This window comes from Mus musculus, chromosome 9 (genome assembly GCF_000001635.26).
Source record: "Mus musculus strain C57BL/6J chromosome 9, GRCm38.p6 C57BL/6J".
Lineage (NCBI taxonomy): Eukaryota > Metazoa > Chordata > Mammalia > Rodentia > Muridae > Mus > Mus musculus.
The window spans coordinates 122848405-122870156 of NC_000075.6; the positions used below are offsets into that span (position 1 = coordinate 122848405).

Below are 21752 nucleotides of genomic sequence, written 5' to 3' on the forward strand. Positions count from 1 at the left end.
ATTAACTTAAAAGATGTAGTACTTGGCATGTAAAATACTCATGTTTTTCCCATTTGCCAGGAAAGTGGGATGGCTAACATGCATCACTGTCTCAAATTCTATGCTATCATTGGAATCATCTCTTTTCTAGTTTCACTTTTTTAAAGGGGGGTAGGCAAGAGGTATTGAAAATAGCTTATAGTCTCATAACCTGGAGATAGTGAGGAGACACAGAAAACTGCTTTCTTCAAACTGACACATTTCATTGTCATATTGCAGCTGTTTAACAGTCTCTTCACCGACAGCCATTTTGTGTTACTCCATATTTAGCAGGATAATGCTGAGAATTTAAGAGATAAAGTAGGCAAGGTGTGGTGGTGCACATCTTTAATCCCAGCACTCTGTAGGAAGACAGGAGGATCGCTATGGTTTTTGAAGCCAGCCTGGCCTACAGAGCGGGATGAGGGAAGAGGAGGCAGCAGCATTGTGAGTGAGTGGCAGAGCTGGAACTTCTGTATAATTATATAGATGTCAGAGGCCATGATTAATTTTTGTTTATTTTTATTTACTTTTAACAGTTGAAAGAAGTCACCATATTATCCTGTTAAATTGTAACAATCTTAGGTTGTATCTGCATCAATAATTAGAAAAACAAGTGAAGAACGTTTCCATTGTGATTTCACTAGCATCTCATACTGAGAGAATATAGAGCAGTATAGCATACATCAACCCATTTCATAAGTTTACACTCTTATGTCATGCCTTTTGAATCCACAGAAAATTGACAAAATATTAACTCTACTATACATCAGGAATGGTTATATGACAGACACTAGTCTTAACGTCACACATGCATTTTATTACTGTCCCCACCACCACCCTATGAGGTTAGAACTCCATCCCACGTACAGAATAAGGAAACCCAAACCAGTGGAAGTGATATGAGCACTTTGAATGTGCTTAAAATTCATATAAATGGTATATTATATACAGCTTCTGCAACTCTTCATGTAGTATTCTAAGCTCGAGGATATGTCTTCCACATTCGCTATAATTGTGTATTTTTGTTGTGGTGGTAGTTGCTTGAACAGGATCTTATTATTCGTTATCCCCAAGTGGCTTTACACTTTTGGTCCTCTTGCTTTGGCATCCCACATTAGGATTAGAGTGTGTTCCTCCACACTGAGCTTTATATTCTTTCTGAAGTACCAAACATCTTCTGCATGGTGTGTTCTGCTAACGGCAAACAGGGTTCTGTAGGTCCCACTATCTAAACACTGTTGTAGTGAGTTGACTCGTGTTCATCATTCTTCACATTGGTCCAGGAAGGGACACACAGATAGAACACACATTTTTTTTTATAAGCCTTTCCAAGTCCCCTGGCAATCTACTTACAAGGGGATCTGAACTCCCGTTATTCCACCCATTTCATACTTAAGCTTTCAAAAACTAACTTCTCTAAGAGATTACTAAGAAAGCCTACATGGTTTCCTCTCTGCACACTGTGGTTTGATATCCTTCAGTAAGGATGTAACTGACCACACTAACCAGGTGAGTTAAGAGGCCATCTGATACCCATTACTCCATAATGGTCTCAGCCCATATGCCTATCCCCATCCCCAACTTCAGTTCCTCAGGCAGTGGAAAGGCCATGCTCAAAGAAGCCTGTGCTTTCCAGGCCAAGTTCAAGATTAGACAGGGTTGCCAAGACAATCAGAATCTGTCAACTGGCACTCTACTACTCAAACCCGTCAGTAATTGGGCTCGTACCTAGCAGCTGTGTACTTTTGAGTACAACTTTCATTCAATACTGGACTCAAGGCCTGTTTTATAAAGTACCCCCCAACCTATCTGATCAAGACCCATTTAAAATACAGTTCTACTCCTGTCTTGGCAGAACTAGATTCTTTCAGAGAGGCAATTTGAAAATACAGATTTGTTTTCATACCCATGCTATTTTTAAAATGTATTTTGTATGCGTGTTTTGTTTGCATGTCTGTGAGCCATGTGCATGTCTGGAGCACACAAAATTCAGGACAGAGCATGGGATTCTCTGGGATTGCCAATGGTTGTGAGCTGCCACATAGATGCTAGGAACTGAACCCAGGCAAAGGTAACATAAGCACTGTGCAGACTCATTTTTTTCAGATTGGAGAAGCAGCATTTTTCACTTGTTTTGCAAAATCTGTCAACATATGCACCCTAGCACAGCTTTCCCAAGTGGTCAGGCTGCAGTGACAAGCATAACTGGGAACCCAGGTCACACTAGCAGTTAAGGCATAGTCCTCAAAAGAAATAGGAGCAGGAGAGCTTAAAGGACAAAGTTCCAGGATAATCAGGACTATGAACAAAGGGCTATACCAGACACGACATTATAACTAATGTGCAAACAATACCTCTGTAAAGCTTGGTCCATTCTTCAGGAGCTCATCTACTCCACCCAAGGGACTCTATATTACCCTAAAGTCACCAGATAAGATCCTACCTTCTCTAACTTGCACTCTTTCCCAATAGAGCAACATGGCTCAACCCCTCCACCCCCAATTCCAACTTCCTTTAGCTTTTTAGTCAATTAGGGATTTTGTTTGTTAGGTTTGGGGGGAGGGGTGTCTTGTTTATTTATCCTATTTTTTATTTTTTTGAAATAAGGTTTCTCTATGTAGCCTTGTCTGTCTGTCTTGCAACTCCTAGAGATGTCAATGCCTCCTAACACCTGGTCCTACTTAGTTTCACTGTCAGTAACATTATTTCCTGGACAGTTTGTTTAAAATTACAATCCACATCCTAACCAGATTCCTTGCCATTCGTCTCTGGATGACTTTGTCCTCAACACATATCACCATCCAAAATAGGATCTAACTCATTTAGTGACTTACAGATCCCCAAACAGCAGGGTTTTTGTCTGTTCTGGTCACTGGCACATGAGGAGTGCTCTTGTATCTTAGCTGAAATGATGGAGTAATGCTGCCTGTCCAGATCAAGCAACGGAGCCTAGCACCCTGTCCTTTTCACTTGACACTGAGACTACTTTAGGACCATAGCTAATAACCAAAAACCAATTATAAACTGAAGCCCCAACCAGGGGCCCCCAGGAGACATCTGATGTAGAATACAAGTTCTAGGTTTTAAAGTCAGCAGAACAGCACCAACACAAGCTGACCCTGAAGAACTAGGGATCTAAATGGGCCCTTCCCAACAGACAACGCTTACTAGGCTACAGACATGCTTTCCAATAATCACAAACAGCAAGAATTATCTAAGGAGACCTGGCTGTCAGAGGCCTGGGCTAAACCTAGGGGCCAGAATCCCTAAAAGACCCCAGAGAACTTTCTGTTATTTTTCAACATCTCTTTCCAGAAGGAAGACTGAGAAATTCCTGAGTTTTGAAATCATCAAGATTCCACACCAAGAACATCCAAGCCAAAAAGGACTGGACCTTTACAAAGGTTTTCCCCAGTGCCTACCACTAAAGTTCTCTAGAATGTGACCAAGAACTATTCCCCACCCCCACTGTCATCGAAGACCCCAGGCTAATTTCTAACATGGTTTTTCATATGCCGAGTCAAATTGGAAGACCACCTGAAGGTCTTCCCACACACTATGCATTTGAAGGGCCTCTCTTTTGTGTGACATCTCTTGTGGCTAATAAGATGTGAATGCTTTTTAAATGTTTTCCCGCAAGTGCTGCATTTGTGGCAGGCTTTCTTCTTGGTGGGCACATTCTGGAATGCAATTGACTTGGAACTCTCATCAGAAGGGTTATCACACTCTTTACGGAGCTTTCCACTTAGTTCCTGAATATTTAACCTTACATCCTGACAGTAAGATAAGCCAGGCTTATCTGAATGTAGGCCATATTCAGACTGCAGCGTGTTGCTGTGTTTTCTCTGGTCAACAGAACGGGCATGTATCCCAACAAAATCTTTATCACGCCACTGTGGTTGCTCTGTAGTGTGGATCCTCTGGTGATTAACAAGTCGATAGTTTCTATCAAAAGATTTTTCACACAAGTTGCACTTAAAGCGTCTCTCTCCACTGTGTATTCCCTTATGATCTAAAAGGCTTCTTTTACGTGTAAAGGTTTTTCCACATTCTTGACACCAAAAGGGCTTCTGATCAATGAGAATTTTTGACTGTAGATTTGAAGTCTCTTTACTTTCACGATACTTATACCGCTTGTGCAAAAAGTGTTTTCTCTGATGTCGGTAGAGATTGGAACTCCATCGGAAGGCTTTTTCACACTCCCTGCACTGATAGGGCTTCTCTCTAGTGTGAACTCTCTCATGAATGAGAAGAAATGAGCGATTGTGAAAGGCTTTGCCACAGTATTTACACTTATTAGACCCCTCAGTATTATGACTACCCCGAGGAATGGGAAACACTGCACCCTGACTAAAAGTTAGGCAGCCATGCTCAGGCTTTATTTTAATAGCATGTTGCGTTCGCTTCATATGAATAATATAAGATGACCTATAGGTAAATGTTTCTCCACACCCACTACACTGGTACGGTTTCTCCCCTGTATGAATCCTCTGGTGCTCAATGAGTGATTTCTTTTGAGTAAAAGTTTTCCCACAATTCTGACATGGAAAAGTTTTCTCTACAGTAGAGATAACCTGAGACTGCCTGTAACTCTGCTTGAAGTCTTCTTGACGTTTCTCTTGTTTATACACCTCTTTGTGATGTAATTTCATATGACGAGAAAAGTTTGACTTCCACCGAAAGGTTTTCCTACATCTGGTACATTTATAAGGTTTCTCCTGTGTGTGAATCCTTTGGTGTTCAATAGCATAGGACTTACAGGAGAAGTTTTTCCCACACTGGTTACAGTGTAAGTGTTTCCTCTCATCCCGGTCTGTCAAATGGTGACTGACATCCAAGCTGCAGGTGAGGGCATTTTTGTACTTACTGGATCCACGTTTCTGTTTACTATGGGTTTTTTGGTGCAGACGGTAGGATGACAAACGTTGGAAAGCTTTCTCACATAAGCTGCATTGGTAAGGTTTCACTCCAGTGTGAATTTTCTCATGCCGTATACGGTTTGAACGCCACTTGAACGCTTTCCCACACACCCTGCATTGAAACAGGCCCTCTTCACTGTAGCTTGGCTGCCGATGTTCAGGATGGGCATGCCAGCTCTTCCTTGAGGTCTCTCCATATCTGTCCTTTCCATTTTCTTTCAGTCCAGTATTCTGATACACACCAAACCCCTCACCTGTGCCTCTGAGTCCTTCCCCATATTTATTATTATAATGGTGTGAACTTTTTCTGAAGTTTCTGTCATAGCCATGTTTAAAGGATAGCCTTTTTCTAGAAACACTCACACATTTAACATGTTTTAACTCAAGAATATCATTGTTTCTCAATACTTCAGATTCTCTTCCTGTCCTTTGACTAATGTCGGCTCCTTCCTTCATCTCTTTCATTTGTATGGAGTCTCCACAGGACGTCTGTAGCCTACTCTTCTGTTTAAAAGATTCTTTGAGCCCTGTCTCCTCAGAAACACTTGTCTCAGGACTTACTGATGTCTTTACACAGGCTTCTATGTATTCAGAAGGTTTCTGTTTCAAGATGAATTTGTTTGGCTTAATCTGAAGCTTACCTCCTGGTTGGGGGGGAGGAAGGAGGAAGAAAGAAAATATTTTTCTTCAATATCTGGAACTGGAAAAGGCAAAAAAACTATAAATAGATTCTTAGTAGCAAGAATCTTGCCTGTCATTATCTTTATACAAAACAGTCAAAGATAAGACAAAGAAAAAGTATGTCAAATAACAGGAAAGGGAGGAGAAAGGGCTAGATACAGCAGATAGAGGAAGGGACACAGAAATCAAATCTAACAGGGCAATAAACAGACCTAAAAAAAGAATATTAAAGCAAGACAACAGAGAAAAGTTATGGCACAGGAACACCACATAAAAGTCCCCAAAAGTCAATACCTGGTGCTTCACGTAGGACCTTGCCGGAAAAACTAGATCTAAGCTCATCATAGAAGGAAACATCAAACAAGGAAGAGCCAGAATGGGATGGATGAACACAGGTAATTCAGAGTTAGTGCAGACACAGAAATGAGGAGCATTAGAACTCAGTGGAAAAGAGAACAGGGAAGCCCTGTGAGGAGCAAGAACTGATACTGAGATGCTAGGGAAGGGTCAAGGCTGAAAAAAAGTGGCCGATTATAAGTCAAGCAGAAAGTGGCCCAGGGTTCTAGCACCCCTTAGTAAGTCCTAGCAAATAATGGAGTAAGTCCCTCGTGATATAATTAACCATATGAAAGAAAAGCACATGTAAGAGGGGCTCGATGCAGTACCCTTGACAGAGCTCACCTTCAGGCGCAGCATCAGCATCTCTCTTAAGCTGAACCGTGCAGATGTTCACGCCCCATGGCTTCCTGGCTTCTAGCCAGGAGATCAGAGCAGGTTTGGGAGAGGAGCCCACTGCAGAAAAGGAATGGGATGTGAGGTTAAGACAGGCCACACGGAGCTACTTTCTAGGACCTACAGTCCTGGCAGAGAGGAGAGAAGGCCAGAAAGACAAATGCAAAAAGCTAGGACAGAATGCCTGGCCAGCCATTTGTGATAGCCCTAAGACAGTGGTTCTCAACCCACTAATAACTTCCCAATGCTGAAACCCTTTAAGACAGTTCCTCATGTTGTGCTGACCCCCAACCACAAAATTATTTCCACTACTACTTCATAACTAATTTTACTACTGTTACAAATCATATGAAGAATAAAGATAAAAAATTACTGAACTCTTCCTCACCCCAGAGCCCGACCCCTCCCATCTAGAGACTGTTCCCAGAACACTCCTGAACTCTTCACCCCAGAATGCATTCCTGAACTCCTCACCCTAGAGTTAGAACCCTCCCAACTAAAAACTGTTCCAAGAACATTTTTGAGATAAGGGCCTCCTGGAACAACCTCAGAATGAACCGGGTACATTGCCAAATAATAGGACATGACCCCTTAGTTACGTAGAATTCCCTTGGCAGAACCCCTTAGTTATGCAAACTTGTACTTTCCCTGCCCCGCTCTCCCCCCTTGAGTTTTTCCTATATAAGCCTGTGAAAAATTTGGCTCGAGGTCGATTCTCCTCTACACCATACTAGGTGTATGAGCTTCGACCCCAGAGCTCTGGTCTATGTGCTTTCTTGCTGTTGCTTTATTAAATCTTGCCCTCTACATTTTGAGTTCGGTCTCAGTGTCTTCTTGGGTCCGCGGCTGTCCCGAGGCTTGAGTGAGGGTCTCCCTCCGGGGGTCTTTCACATAATGTAAAGATTTTTGGAAATAGACATTTACCAGAGGGGTTGGACCCATACGTTGAGAACTGCTGCCCTAGGTAGAGATGAGAGGCTGAGAAAAGTTACAGGCAAAGGGGCTTCAAGAATTCTCTAGAGTAGAACTGGAAAGATGCCTCATCAGATAAAGAGTACTGGCTTCTCCTCCAAAGGATCTGGCTTAATTCCCAACATCCACATGTGGCTAACGACCATCTGTAACTCATGTTCCAAGGGATCTGATGCCTTCTTCTGACCTCCATGAGCATTATATGCAGGTGGTGCATAAACACACATGCGGGCAAAATACCCATACACATAAAATATATAACAACAATGATAATAATATTCTCTAGAGGTGAGAAGCATACAACTACTCAATTGGCTACATCAGTTAGCAATATTTGAGGGCGTAAATGGACTGGGAACTTAAGACAGACTCAGTCTTCTCAATAATCTCACATGACAGATAACACCATCTCCACTATTCAAGGACAGTTTAGTAATAGATTAAGTAATAAGCTTGGTGGCTACAGAACCACAATCTAAAACAAGGCCCCTTTCTACACATTGTAATAAAGAAAACCAAGGGCCAGTGAAGATGGCTCAGTGGGTAAAGGCACCTGCCACCAAGCTTAGCTGGAATAGGATTCATTGGATCTACGTGGTAGAAAGGACAGAAACTACTCTCATTAGCTATCTTCTGACTGTATGAGCCATGGCATGCAAGCACCTGCATGCATACATATTCATGTACATAAATGAATTTTTTTTAAGATTAAAAAAAAGGAGAAAAACCAGGCTGGAGAGATGTCTCAGCAGTAGGAGCACTGACTGCTCTGCCAGAGGTCCTGAGTTCAATTCCCAGCAACCACATGGTGGCTCACAACCATCTGTAATGGGATCCGAAGCACTCTTCTAGTCTGTGTCTGAAGACAACTGCAGTGTACTCATATAAATAAAAAATAAATAAATCTTTAAAAAAAAAAAAAAGGAGAAAAACCAAAAGTGAAGGTAGCTGGGGATACTGAAGACTTACCCACAGAAACTACATTCCCATAATTCTCCAGGATAACATCCCGATAAAGATTGCGCTGAGCTGAGTTCAAACATCCCCACTCTTCCTGAGAGAAGGTCACCTCCACATCCTGGAAAGTCAAAGCTTCCTGAAAAAGTAAAGAACTATGACTTAGAGCTGACTCACAGCTCTCAGCTGTGAGAGGGTCATGGGCCTGACACAGTGTTAACACTGGAGAAATCTGGCAAAGGTGAAAGGCCATCACCCAGTAGAAAGCTCTGGGCTCTTGACTATAAAGTTAAATGACAACCCAGGATGAAGAGAGTTGCACTACCCATCGGGCAGCCATGCATGTGACACCAGAAAAGACCCAAAGTCTTGAGGCTCACCTGCAGCTTGATTACCAAAGGCTTGCTGGCTGTTACCTGGTATTCTATGCCCTCTTCTAACTGGAAATAGTCAGGCACCGAGACAGCAGGAGAATCTGAAGGAAAAATGAGCCATAAGAGAGTGGTCCAGCTCTGGACACCCCAGAAGCCCACTCTCCTCACTCCTAGAGGATCCTTGGACCTACAAGCAAGCAGACTGCCATTCAAGATACACAGACATCCTCAGTGTCTGCTAGGGACCAGAAAAGGGAGAGTGGAATGGAAGAAGCCAACCAGACATGAATCACAGAAGCGTTCAAGAGAACCCAGAGCTAGGTACCAAAAGATTCTTGTGAGAGAACAGATGATAACAAGACAACAGTATAGGAAACACAAGAGATATGACATAAAGTTAGTGAGTCACCAGTTTGTTCAGCCAGGACGTCACAAATTCCTATTCCATGTGAAGTCTCCAAGTGGTCCTCTAGAGCAGAACTGTTCTTGAGATGTGATGCAGGGGACCATATCTGTGCGGGCTGCAGAGCACTAGTGCCTATCCAATGCACATCTGGATTCTGAGTAAGACATGGATCCTGGCAAGAAGAAAATGTTATGAGAACATTCCTGTAGGAATCAGAAAGCAAATTCAGAGAACACTCCCATGGGCCAATCTGTAAAGGTTTAGGCCACCAGGCCTTTTAATCACTTCTTGGCAGAAGGGACCCAGAAAAAAAGGTGATAGAGAAACTTCACCCCTCGGCCTCCCTGCACCAGGTAACGAAGGACGCACTGGTCAAGTCAATAATAGCAATCCTCACGTGCCACAATGAAACTTCTCCACCAGGTGCTACTTGACTCCAGGTCTAAAGATGAGAAATGGAGCAAAACGAGCACTGGTTCTCAGCAGAGATCCAGACAAGGATACTGAAATGTACAGTGACCTCAGAGAACCTCACAAAGTAGTATCACCACTACAAAGACAATGTTCATTTTAAGGGTCAACCAGGAATCAAACCACAAAGAAAACCTCTCCTCCTATGCTCGCTCATTCAAGCAGAGAACAGAAAGGAGGGCTTTGCCATTGGACTTCAAACAGCTCTCTCAGTCACGGCTTCCTTAATGTAGAAATGAGTGCAGAAGGCTTCAGGTAATGAACTTAGAGGACTCTTCCTGGCACAGTGGCTGATAATTTTTCTAAATTAATGTGAACAAGCCTTATATTGAGACCACTAAACATACAATTTCATAATTATTATATTTCATTTCATAAATTACTATCACATCCCTATGCACATCTGTTTTGATAAAAATGATAAATGTACTTTTAGATTTTTAAAAAGGCACATTTTAAAATAAGCATTACTTATGTTGATTTATCACCATTTACCATAGACTATTATCAAATCTTAATCTAATTTTTGTAATAAATTTGAAGGATAAACTTCAGAAATATTAGTAATTTTCAATGCATAAATTATGCATATATAGGCTCATGTTTTTATATAAATAAAATTTTAAAACCTAAAAAAGATGACAAATGCTTTTTGAAAAAACACAAAAGTTGCCAGATGTGGTGGCACAAACCTTTAGTCCCAGCACTCAGAAGACCAGGGCTATACATTCAAAACAAAACAAAAACCTGGAAAGGCAAAGGATCAGAACGCAGGAGGTAAGGATGTAACAATGGAAGGTAGTGAAAGAAAGAAAACCCAATTCAAGGCCCCAGACAGGCACAAAGGTTAAGTCATTCCAGGAACTGACTGGCCATAAAGATAAGAGAGGCATGCAAGGACAATCTCTAGACAAGCCCAGTTGAGTAATGGGCCACCTGGTCTGGTCTCCTTCTGATATGGTTTGAGTTTTACCAGATACTCTGCCGACATAGATAAGCACCCTCCCCAATTGTGTGTAACTTCACCAATTTCCCCTATCCCCCGACTTTTTTCCTATATAAACCCCTAACTTTTGAGCCTCAGGGTCGATTCCTTTGTCTCCTGTGTGAGACACATGTCGGCCTGGAGCTCCGTTACTAAACTGCCTCGTGTGTTTGCATCAAGACAGTCTTTCGTGTTTCCTTGGGTGTGCGCCATCCCGAGACGAGTGGGGTTCTTCCCACGGGGGGTCTTTCAGTAGCACCACTTTACTGTCAGGCTGGTACACAGCTCTGCTTCTCTGTACTAGGAGTTGGAATCAGACACATGATAAAGCATTCAAATGGTTACTGAACAAATCCTCATAATTATACCATTTTTGCATTTCTTTCTCAATAAACTGACGTCCTGAAAGGTTAATTATATGGATTCCATTTTGTTACCTCAGGTAAAATGTCTCTCTCTGAGCAAAGGGCCAGTAACTAAAAAAAAAAAAAAAAAAAAAAAAAAACAATTCCAGGAAGACTCCCTAGGGAGAAGCACTATTTGAAAGGAGTAAAAGGATTAGGAGGTGTGGCCTTCTTTGAAGGTGTTTATGGGGGTGGACTTTGAGGTTTCAAAAGCCCACATCCAGCCCAGTCAGTCTCAGTCTGTCTGTCTCTCTCTGCCCATGAATCAAGATGTAGTTCTCATCTATTGCTCCAGTACTTGCCTACAGGCTACTATATTCCCCATTATTATGGTTTATATATGCTCTGCTCAGGAAGTGGCACTATTAGAGGGTGTGGCCCTGTTGGAGTAGGTGTGTCACTGTGGGTGTGGGCTTTAAGACCCTAATCCTAGCCGCCTGGAAGCCAGTATTCTGCTAGCAGCTTTCAGATGAAGATGTAGAACTCTCAGCTCCTCCTGTACCATGCTGCCTAGATGCTGCCATGTTCCCACTGAAAGACCAGGAAAAATCCAGATCCCCTAGCAAACAGAGTAGAGCCAAGAATGCAGGTTAGTCAGTTCAGTGACTCTGTTCTAGGAACTGGCTGACCACAAAAGTTAGATTAAAATCTTGAGAACAATCTTGAGAAACAGGTGAAAGACCCACAAAGGAGGACTCCCCCAGGTTCTGACTCAGGAGAGGCGACACCCCAAATCACTCACAAGAAACAACCTTGATGCAAACCACAAGAGGACTTTTTATTCCAGGCTTGCTCTGGGGCCCACAGTCGTACACCATGCCGAGAAGCTGCGAAAGGGGGTATTTAAAGGAAAAAAACACAACCCAAGGGAGTAAGGAGGGTGTTATTGGAAAATGCCAAAATATACCAGTGAAAAATCACAAGGGGGTACTAAAATCACAAGGAGAAACTCCCTGCTTCTCAAGATTGTTCTCAAGATTTTAATCTAACTTTTGTGGCTGGCCAGTTACTGGAACAGGGTCACTGAACCGGCTAACCTACATTCTTGGTGCTAGGGGGTCTGAATTTTTCCTGGTCTTTCACAGGGAGTTTCCCCTTGTGATTTTTCACTGGTATTTATGGTATTTTCCAATGACGCCCTCCATACCCCCTTGGGTTGTGGTTTCTTCCTTTAAATACCCCTTCTCCCAGCTACTCAGGGTCAAACTCCTCTACCCCAGTGTGGGATACAAGTCTCAGCCCCGGCATGCTGGTTCCTGTCAATAAACCTCGTGTGATTGCAGCAAGGACAGTCTCTTGTGAGTTCTTGGGGAATTGCGTCATCTGAGACTTAAGTGAGGGTCTCTCTTCTTCGGAGGTCTTTCACCACCTTAATGATAATGGACTGAACCTATGAACCTGTAAGTCAGCCTCAATTAAATGTTGCTTTTTATAAGAGTTACCTTGGTCATGGTGTCTGTTCACAGCAGTAAAACCCTAAGATACCCACCATAAATGATAATGGACTAAACCTCTGAAAGTATAACCAAGCCCCAGTTAAATACTTTTCTTTATAAAAGCTGCCATAGTCACAAGCTGCATGGTCATTTGCATTTCTTCACAGCACTAGAATAGCAACAATACAGGATCTTTGCAAAAATTAGCCTAACTTCCTCAATTTTGCTAGTTGGGTAATTTGGCTTTCATAACTATCTACTTAGTTTACAGCTGCAAAAAGGAAACCTTGGGATTTTTCCAGCCAGGATTTGGTTGTCTTGCTTAAATATAAACCCCAAGAAAGGCTAGGAGTACACTTAGTGCTTCAAATACCCATATGTAGTCACCAGCCAGCAAAAATAAAGATTTTCAATTGGCTCACAGACTATCTGAGTGGTCTTTACTGGTGGGAGCCCCACAATAATATGTCTAAGAACAGTAAGACTGTTGGACAAAGCTTAAAGTTGAGGCCTTCCAACTTTCAGCCCAGAGATGCCCCAAACCCTTGTGCCCACTCCCACTCCTATATCCTCAAAAAACTTAAGAAAAGGAAACATGGTTCATGCAGACTGTTCTTTTGTATTCTTCCATTCAGATATCACGATTCCTGACTCCCTTCAGTTCCCTGCAGATCTTATGTGGAGATGGACCTTCTATGATATAAACACATATCCAAAAAGTAATTCTATGATGTATCAATACCTGCTGATCCTACTTTAAAGTGATCTTCATCTGTAAAATGGAAGGAACACTTTGCGAAAGGGTCCATGATCACAGTCTAGTTCTCAGATACTCAGGTATCAAGAGAATTAACAAGGGGAAGCTCCCCTACATTTCTCAAGCTCACAGTTCAGAAAACCATTTCATTTACAAAAAGGCAGGCAGAACTTACTGTGTACCACCTACCTTCAGTGGGGTTCCATCAAGATCCCTCTGCAGCTCTTCCAGCAGGGCCACAACCTCTGCACCACTCTCAGGGCAATGGAGTTGGACCCATGTCCGGAGCTCTCCAGGCAAGATGCTCAGGAATTGCTCCAAGACCAACAACTCTAACATCTGTGCTTTTGAAAGAACATCAGGCCTCATCCACCAGCGGCAGAGCTCCTGGAGCCGGCTCAGAGTTTCTAGGGGCCCAGAAGATTCATGATAGCGAAGCTGTCTAAAGAGCTGACGGAATAGCTCCTGGCCAGGGCGGTTAAGTGTCTGTGGCCTGGCAGTCTGCATTGAAATATAGCCATCCTCCTCCTCTTCTTTTACCATTCGAAGGCAGCCTTGTTCCCTTGACACCTGAGCTGAGCGGGCAGCATGCCACCTGCCTGGAGGCATCACTCCTATCCAGGGTCACACAGATGAACACAAAAGAAATCTGTTGCTTTCACTAAATCACTGCTGTATCCTTGCGAGTGTCTTCACAGTATTGCAGTGTGTGGCATTATTTGCTAGGTCATCAGAAGTCACTGGTAAAAGAATGAACAACCAACACTGATGTTCAGAAAAGAAGAGACAAGAAAATGATATCCGCACACATGATTGAGCTCAGTCCTAGAAGAGACAAGAAAATGATGTTCACACACATGATGGAGGTAGGTTCTCTAGGTTCTCGAGGATGTGTGAGAAGACACATGTGCATGAGCACCTGCGGACTGAGACCTAGGGTGGAAATATAGTTAACACATTCATAGGGCTAGAAAACACAAGTGGCTGATAAAAAAGGTCAAAGAGCATCTAAATATGCAGACAGACGCACCATACTACAGTCACATATTGGGAGATATAGCATGAAAAGCTATCAATTCTTACCAAGTTGATGTTTAGTTTATTTCCTATCAGAATCTCGGGAGGATGGGAGGGAAGCTGGGAATGCAATTTAGTGGTAGAACAATTACCTAACACATACAAGTCCCTGGAGTTAATCCCAGAACTGCAGGGAAAAGGAGAAAAGATGCTTGGCAGGAGAAGAGCAATGTAAAGATGATACTACAATTTATATTAAAAGGCAAAAGGGATTAGCTAAAAATTACTTTGATCACTAAAGTGGAAGAAATAGATATACCTGAATTTGTTAATTTTTTATTTTGTGTGTCTGGGTGCTATGTGTCACAGCATACATGCTGAGGGGTCAGGGGTCAACTTACATGAGTCATTCTCTGGGTTTCAAGGACCAAGCTCAGGTGCCTTTACACACTTAGCCATCTTACTTGATTTTCAAGACTTATGGCCATAGAGATAGCTTCAGAAATCAAGCCAGTGTGGTATTGGTGGAGAACAAACATAGATTAAAGAAAAGCATATATAGAAACAGAATCTGAAGGAGGTAGAGCTGTCTGCTTTAGTTACATGATAGAATTTTAAAAATAATATTGAAATTGATGTAGCAATTAAGCAGTAAGACTATATGGGACTGTAGAAATGCCTCCGTGGTTACAAGAACTTGTAATTACAAGGACTGAGGTTCTGATTCTAGCACCTACATAAGAGGCCAAGAGTCTGTTAGACCCCAGCTCGAAGGGATCACTGTTCTTCTGGACTCTGTATGTACGTATAAACATACATAAACACACATACACGTCTGCATACACTCACTTAGATACAGATAAGTAAACCTAGACTGAGATAATGATTATAGTGATGATGCCTAGAATGTCCACAACTTGCTTTCTAAATACCAATCTCCAATAAAAGAATCAGGGCTCTGTGAAGAAGTGGCTGATGCCATGCTAGACAGAGAAAATACAAGTGTTTTGCAGTATCAGAAAATTAGTGAAAGGCAAAAATTATATACTTAAGCAGGGGCAGAGAGGTAAAAGCACTTACCTCACCAGCAACCTGAGTTCCATCCCCAGAACCCACATAAAAGTGGAAAGAACTGACTCCATGCCAACATTAGTGTACACACACACACACACACACTGACTCTATGCCCACTTTAGTACATTGTACACACAGACACACACACACACACGGAGACACACAGACACACACACAGTAATAGTAAATTAAATTTAACAAAAATTGAAGCAAGCCAGGCATGGTGATGATGCCTATTATCTCAGCACTTGGAAAGTGGAGGCAGAAAGATAAGGAATTCAAGGCCAGCCTGGGCTGACTACATAACAAGTAAGGCCCTGTCTCAAAACAAAGCAGTGGGGTCAGAAGTTCACACTGATATAAACTGATTATATTTTAAGAAGCTTCGTTAATAGCCAAGTCAGCTAGTAACATGACTTTAATCCCATCACTTAGGAGACAGAGGAGGGCAGACTTTTGTTACTTGGAGGTAAAGCAAGTTCCAGCCAGGGCTATGTGAGACTCTATCTCAAAAACAAACAACAAAGTAAGGAGAGAGGAAATCTTCCTCACAAGGCCTCCCAATAAAAAAATGTAGAACACCAAGCTCACTGCTACAGACAAGATGCTAATCAGGAAGGGAATGTTGAGAAGAAACAGAATACTTGAATGCAGAATTCAAAATTCTTTCCCCCTCAAACAGTACAAATTACAAAATTAAACACATATTTTAAAGTGGTGAAATGTCACAAGTGCCAGTAACAAGAACACATCAACCTTATCTAAGCACAGGAAAACATCAGATATAAGAACATTCTAATATTTCAAGTAACAAAATACTTCAAAAAAGATTTTAGGGACTGGAGAGGTGGGCTGTTGATTTAAGAGCACTGACCACTGCTTCCCCAGGAGCCTAGCTGACCATAGTTCAATTCCCCGTGCCCACCTGCAAGCTTACAACAGTCCTGTAAGTCTAGTCTTAAGAGATCTGACAGTCTCTTCAGACTTCCATAGGCACCAGGTACACACATGGCATATAGGCACATACAGTGAAACATTTACATAACAAAATCATTTATTTGTTTTATTTTATTTTTGTCAAGGTCTTAAGTATGGCTATGCTTGGTAATGAACAGTACTACCCAGGAAAGTTAGGCAGGAACAGCCTATAGGATGGACCACTGAGTAAAGTTATCTAGTGTCAAGACTGTGTAGTTCAGTTGAACCTGAGTTCAATCGCAAGAGCCAACACAGCAGCAGGAAAGACACCCACAAGTTGTCTTCTAATCCCCACAGGTACACTGCCACACATATACATGCACTCAAACAAAAATAAGATGTAGGGCCAAGTGTGGCAGCACACACCTTTAACCCCAGCACTGAGGAAGTAGAAATAGGTGGATTTCTATGAGTTCTATGCCAGTCTGCCCACATGTTTGATGTATGAGTTCCAGGCTAATATAAGAGGGGGAGGTTAGGGAAGCCCAAACCAACAATTGCATTGTACCGGGGCAGAACCGGTGACAGAAGTTTCAAAGTTTCTATAACATAGGTTTCCAAAGCTTAGATAATTAGAACAATGGACTTTCTGAAGCTGTATTAAGAATGAAGCACTGCTGGGCTGGAGAGCCAGAAAATGAAGCTCACGAAATGAAGTCACCTAAAGCTAAATGGGTTCCCCCATCAGTTCACTTTCTTGCTTTATTTATTTATTTATTTAAATCATTTTACTCTCAAGCAACTCGGACATTACAAAATACTCCTTGAACACTAGAAGACACACACACACACACAAATATATAATATATATATAAATAAGGTTGGGACTGTGAGCACGTTTCAGCTTTCAAGTGCGTTATCAAAGCTGAATTTCAAACGTGCCCTCTCAGCTTAGAAAACATTTCTACCTTTATTACTTTTAAAATTTGAGAGAAGGGCTCATTAAATTGCCCAAGCTCCCGGTCTTTCTGCCTCCGCTTCCTCAGTAGCGGGGATTACAGGCCGGAGCTATCACACCAAGCTGTTCGAAGCTTTTTTTAAAATCTCAAACATTTTACATCACAACCGCAGGGCTTTTTTTTTTTTTTTAATTTTTATGTTTTTAAGGCAATAGCATAACCGACCCACACAGTCAAACATGGACCTACGTGTGGAGTTTGTCAAGAATACCGAGAGTCATAATGGCGGACACCGGACTGCTGGACAACACCGCTCCGATCGTCCCGCTCCCCGCAGAACCGCCCTGGGCCGTGACGCCGCCCGGGCCAGGTCACCGCAACTGTGCCCCGCCGCCCGCTCCTGCACCCGACCTCCCAGCCGCTCACCGACTCACGCCGGAGCACTCAGCATTCTTCCTAATGGCTGTTCGCTCCCAGGGCCCACTTCCTCCGCGGGCCTCTCTGCGAGAGCGGAAGTACGCTTCTGAGGTCTATCTAGGAAGCCCGGAGGAATGCCATCTCAGCTGCTCTCCGCCCAAATGCCTCCCTGGCGCCTTTGATGTCTAGGCACTGGCTTGGCAGTAAGGCTGAAGGTCTAACTTCCATGTCCTGTCCGCTGTGTCTGGAGATAATGTAAAACCCTAATCCTCCGTCAGAGGTTCACATTTGGACCCTACCTGGGACTTCCTAGAGGGTCATTCTGAGAATTATTTTACTCAAGAAAGTTCCTGTGGGTGGAGAATGAAACTTGGCATAGCCTTCACCCTCGGCAGAAGTGAGAGGCTGTAAGGAAGGCGTGTGACTGGAAAAAAATCCTTAGGGTCCCTCAGTAAGAAGAGCATTATCTAGATGAGTGGTATGGAAGGGACACTGTTGAGAAGCAGCCTCTTATCTCCCTGTGTATTGAGTAAAGGTTAAACGATCTGAGACTGGTGCAGGAACTACACCAGGGCACTAACAGGCCCAAATGGCAAACATGGCACTAGCAGGTCTTGCTCTCCCCCTTCACTCTTCCTACCTAAACTGTAAGACCATGACCTTCGGTCAGTGGTACTTACTTTGTGACATTCTCTAGTGAGACACCAAAATACAGATTGATGCAAAAGCAAGAGGTTTACTTTCCGGCACGAAGGATCGACCTTCAATTAGTCCCTCAAGTCAAGCGACTAGAAGGCGAACCCGAATGGCTATTACAAGCAGTTTTTATACATTCAGGTAATTCCTCCCGCTGTGTCTCTAGGGTAGGGATATCCCAGGAATCAAAGACAAGGTCCAACCACCAGGTATAAGGCAGGTGTTCCTCTGTAGTGGACCAAGCCACATCCCCAGTGGCTGGAAGTACTTGCCAAGTCACTTTGGTAGGGTTGGGTGGGGTGCTGAGGCTCAGCACGAGAAGAAAGATACACCACAGCCATCTCATGGTTTCTTTGGCCTTGCGGGTGATCTCCAACTTGGTAATTGTGTGGAATCTCTGAGGTACCTCCGTTAATCAGGGCACTAAGTTTAGTGTCACAGTTCCTGGTGGCTGATCGGGAAAGCTTGCAATCGAGCCATAAGATCTGTGTCAGCTTGAAAAGTCACTCTGGGGTTGGGGGAGCATTAAGAGCCAGGGTCAAGGGAGTGGAGGTCCCATACAGGATCTCAAAGGGAGTTAGATAGAAATGATAGGGAGTATTTCTGGCCCTAAACAATGCCATGGGAAGGAGCAACACCCCGTCTGTACCAGTCTCTACCAACAGTTTGGTTAAGGTCTCCTTCAGGGTCTGATTCATCCTTTCTACCTGCCCTGACCTTTGGGGACAGTATGCACAATGGAATTTCCGATCTGTGCCCAGTAATTTACCTACTCCCTGGCTTACCTGAGAAATGAAGGCTGGCCCATTATCTGAGCCAATGGTTTTAGGCATACCAAATCAAGGAAGTATCTCTTCTAGTATCTTCTTCATGACCATCTGTGCGGTTTCTCTCTTGGTGTGGTAGGCTTCTACCCATCCAGAAAAAGTATCTACAAAGACTAGGAAGTACTTATACCCATATTTTCCTAGTCTGACTTCAATAAAATCAACTTCCCAAAATACTCCAGGATGATTATCCCGTAGCCTTTTCCTGATGGTGCCTTAGTGGGTGGATGAAGACACAGAACTCTAAGCTCCTCCTGCACCATGCCTGTCTGGATGCTGCCATGCTCCTACCTTGATAGTAATGGACTAAACCTCTGAACCTATAAGCCAGCCCCAATTAAATGTTGTTTTTTTATAAGACTTGCCGTGGTCATGGTGTCTGTTCACAGCAGTAAAACCCTAACTAAGACAGAAATTGGTACCAGCATAGTGGGGTATTCCTGTGACAACCTGACCATGTTTTGGGGAGGACTGTGGAAGGACTTTGGAACTTTGGGCCAGAAGAAGATCCATTCGATGTTAAGAGCTCTGTGAGATGTTGTGTAGGAGCTTGAAAGATATTGTTGAGAACAGTGCAGAAAATGGAGGCCTGGCTTGTGAAATTTCTGAGGGAAAATTAAAGACTCTTTTCAGGGCCATTGCTATTTTGGATTGTGAAGATTCTGTGGTTCTGGTTAGCTGGGGCTGAAGAATCAGCTGTGATTAACAAGATACCAGAACTACTAAAGTGAAAACTTTGCATCACTGGGTCTATTAATGCTGGTTAGCTGGAGCTAAGAAATTAGCTGTGATTAAGAAAAGACCAGCATCATTGAGGTAACATCTTCTGGGAAGTGTTTTCTGAGAGCACAGAGGCTGTGTTCCAGAGATAGCCAAGGTTGTACCTTGTGCTGTGGCTGGACTTAGTAATGTGTAAGAGTTATCCATGGTTTTGAAGGCATGAAGGGGTCACACAGAGCAGCTGAAGCTCAGCACTGTGAGAGGCCATGGAAGGCCATTGGTGAAGGTGCAGCCTCATTTGCAGTTGATGGCCCAGGACTAAAGGGGTCATGCATTGTTTTGGAGATGCCAGTACCATGAGATGACCACCAAGAACAGCAGCAGCAGTGAGTACAGGCATCTGGAGCCTAGGGGACAAGCTGTGTACTACAAGGGATAGGGCTGGAGAAGTGACCCAAGCCCTTGGAGGAGCCCAGAAGATCCTGAGTTGGATCCCAGACATTGGACAGTTGGAGTTTAATTTTTGCTTTTGATTGTGACTGTGCCCTGATATTTTTCCCTCTTGATGGAAGAAAATATTTTAGTAGAGCCCACAATTAAGAGACTTTGAATTTCCAAAAGACTTTGAATTTTAAAAGATATTGGATATTTTAAAGGGATTGAACTTTTAATATGTAAAGACTGTGGGACATTTAAAGTTATTTAGATCTTGGGGATGAATAAGAACTAAGGGTTGAAGCTTACTAGTGATGTGTTTGTGTGTCAAGTTGACAAGGGGTCAATTGTACTGACTAGTTTTGTGTCAACTTGACACAGGCTGGAGATATCACAGGGAAAGGAGCTTCAGTTGAGGAAATACCTCCATGAGATCCAGCTGTGGGGCATTTTCTCAATTAGTGATCAAGGGGGGAGGTCCCCTTGTGGGTGGTGCCATCTCTGGGCTGGTAGTCTTGGTTCTATAAGAGAGCAGGCTGAACAAGTCAGGGGAAGCAAGCCAGTAAGGAACATCCCTCCGTGGCCTCTGCATCAGCTCCTGCTTCCTGACCTGCTTGAGTTCCAGTCCTGACTTTCTTTGGTGATAACAGCAGTGTGGAAATGTAAGCTGAATAAACCCTTTCCTCCCCAACTTGCTTCTTGGTCATGATGTTTGTGCAGGAATAGAAACTCTGACTAAGACAGTGGGATAGGCGCTTACCTTCTGACAAGCTTCACAATTTCTGGCTATCATGTCTGCTAGTTTTCCTAGATTTAAAAGTACCTATACCTAACCCCTTGATCACCTGTTCTAGCTTTGTACTACCAAGGTGGGTATATCTGTGCATTTGTGTAAACAGTTCAAGGGCCTGATGTTCTGGTAGGATGGTTTTTCCCTTCAATGTGATTCTTCCAATGTCCACTTTTGTCCAAATAGTGGGACACTCTTTCATCAGCTTAAGCTTATGATTAGTATACCTAGGTGGTAGCCAGCCATTTCTCAAGTTCCAATCTGAGCTCTCTTCTTCTGGGTGGTTTGTCAAGAGTATAGTCTTTGTTTCTTTCCTCGCTCCTTCCTTTGCCACCCTGTCTGCCAGGCGGTTCCCACTAACTATGGGGTCCTTGCCCTTCTGGTTTCCAGGGCAATGGATTATACTCAATTTTTCCAGTTTAAAAAGGGCCTGTAGTAGGGCAACCATCTCTGGTGTGTTTCTCATGATCTTGCCTTCTAAGGTTAGGAGTCCCTGTTGTTGATAAATGGCACTGAGCACATGTGCAGTCTCAAAGGTGTACCTGCCGTACCACTGCAGCTTCTGCCTTCTGTTGGCAGTCAACCAATAAGTTGCACATGTCTCTCAGATCTTGCATGGGGCAATAGTCCTGAGTAGCAGGCTTTTTTTTTAAACAGGAAACAGGGGTGTGTTCCAAGCAGAGCGACACTTGCACAGGACCCCCAGTTGTAACAGCCTGTCAATGTGAGGCTTAATACCTTCTCGTGCCTCCCCCAGCATCTGGTACTGGTGCACTGAGACAGG

The 21752-nt window shown here is 43.2% G+C and overlaps 1 protein-coding gene across 9 annotated transcripts in view; it reads right to left on the minus strand.

Annotated features, from left to right (window-relative positions):
• Positions 1-505: 505 nt before the first annotated feature.
• Positions 506-21752, minus strand: part of Zfp445 (zinc finger protein 445) — a 37942-nt gene continuing 16695 nt past the window's right edge. The window contains exons 1-7 of one of the 9 annotated variants that reach the window (NM_173364.5): positions 17510-17602; positions 13305-13855; positions 9066-9234; positions 8699-8757; positions 8295-8421; positions 6303-6413; positions 506-5584 (exon numbers count right to left, since the gene is read on the minus strand). In NM_173364.5, coding sequence (NP_775540.4) covers positions 3510-5584; positions 6303-6413; positions 8295-8421; positions 8699-8757; positions 9066-9234; positions 13305-13724 — 2961 coding nt within the window. In that variant the 5' untranslated portion in view covers positions 13725-13855; positions 17510-17602 and the 3' untranslated portion in view covers positions 506-3509. Of the gene's footprint in view, positions 5585-6302; positions 6414-8294; positions 8422-8662; positions 8758-9065; positions 9235-13304; positions 13941-17332; positions 17607-21752 lie in introns of those variants that run through there. The other 8 variants (NM_001359935.1, NM_001359934.1, XM_006512120.4 and 5 more) reach the window with 8 other exon arrangements.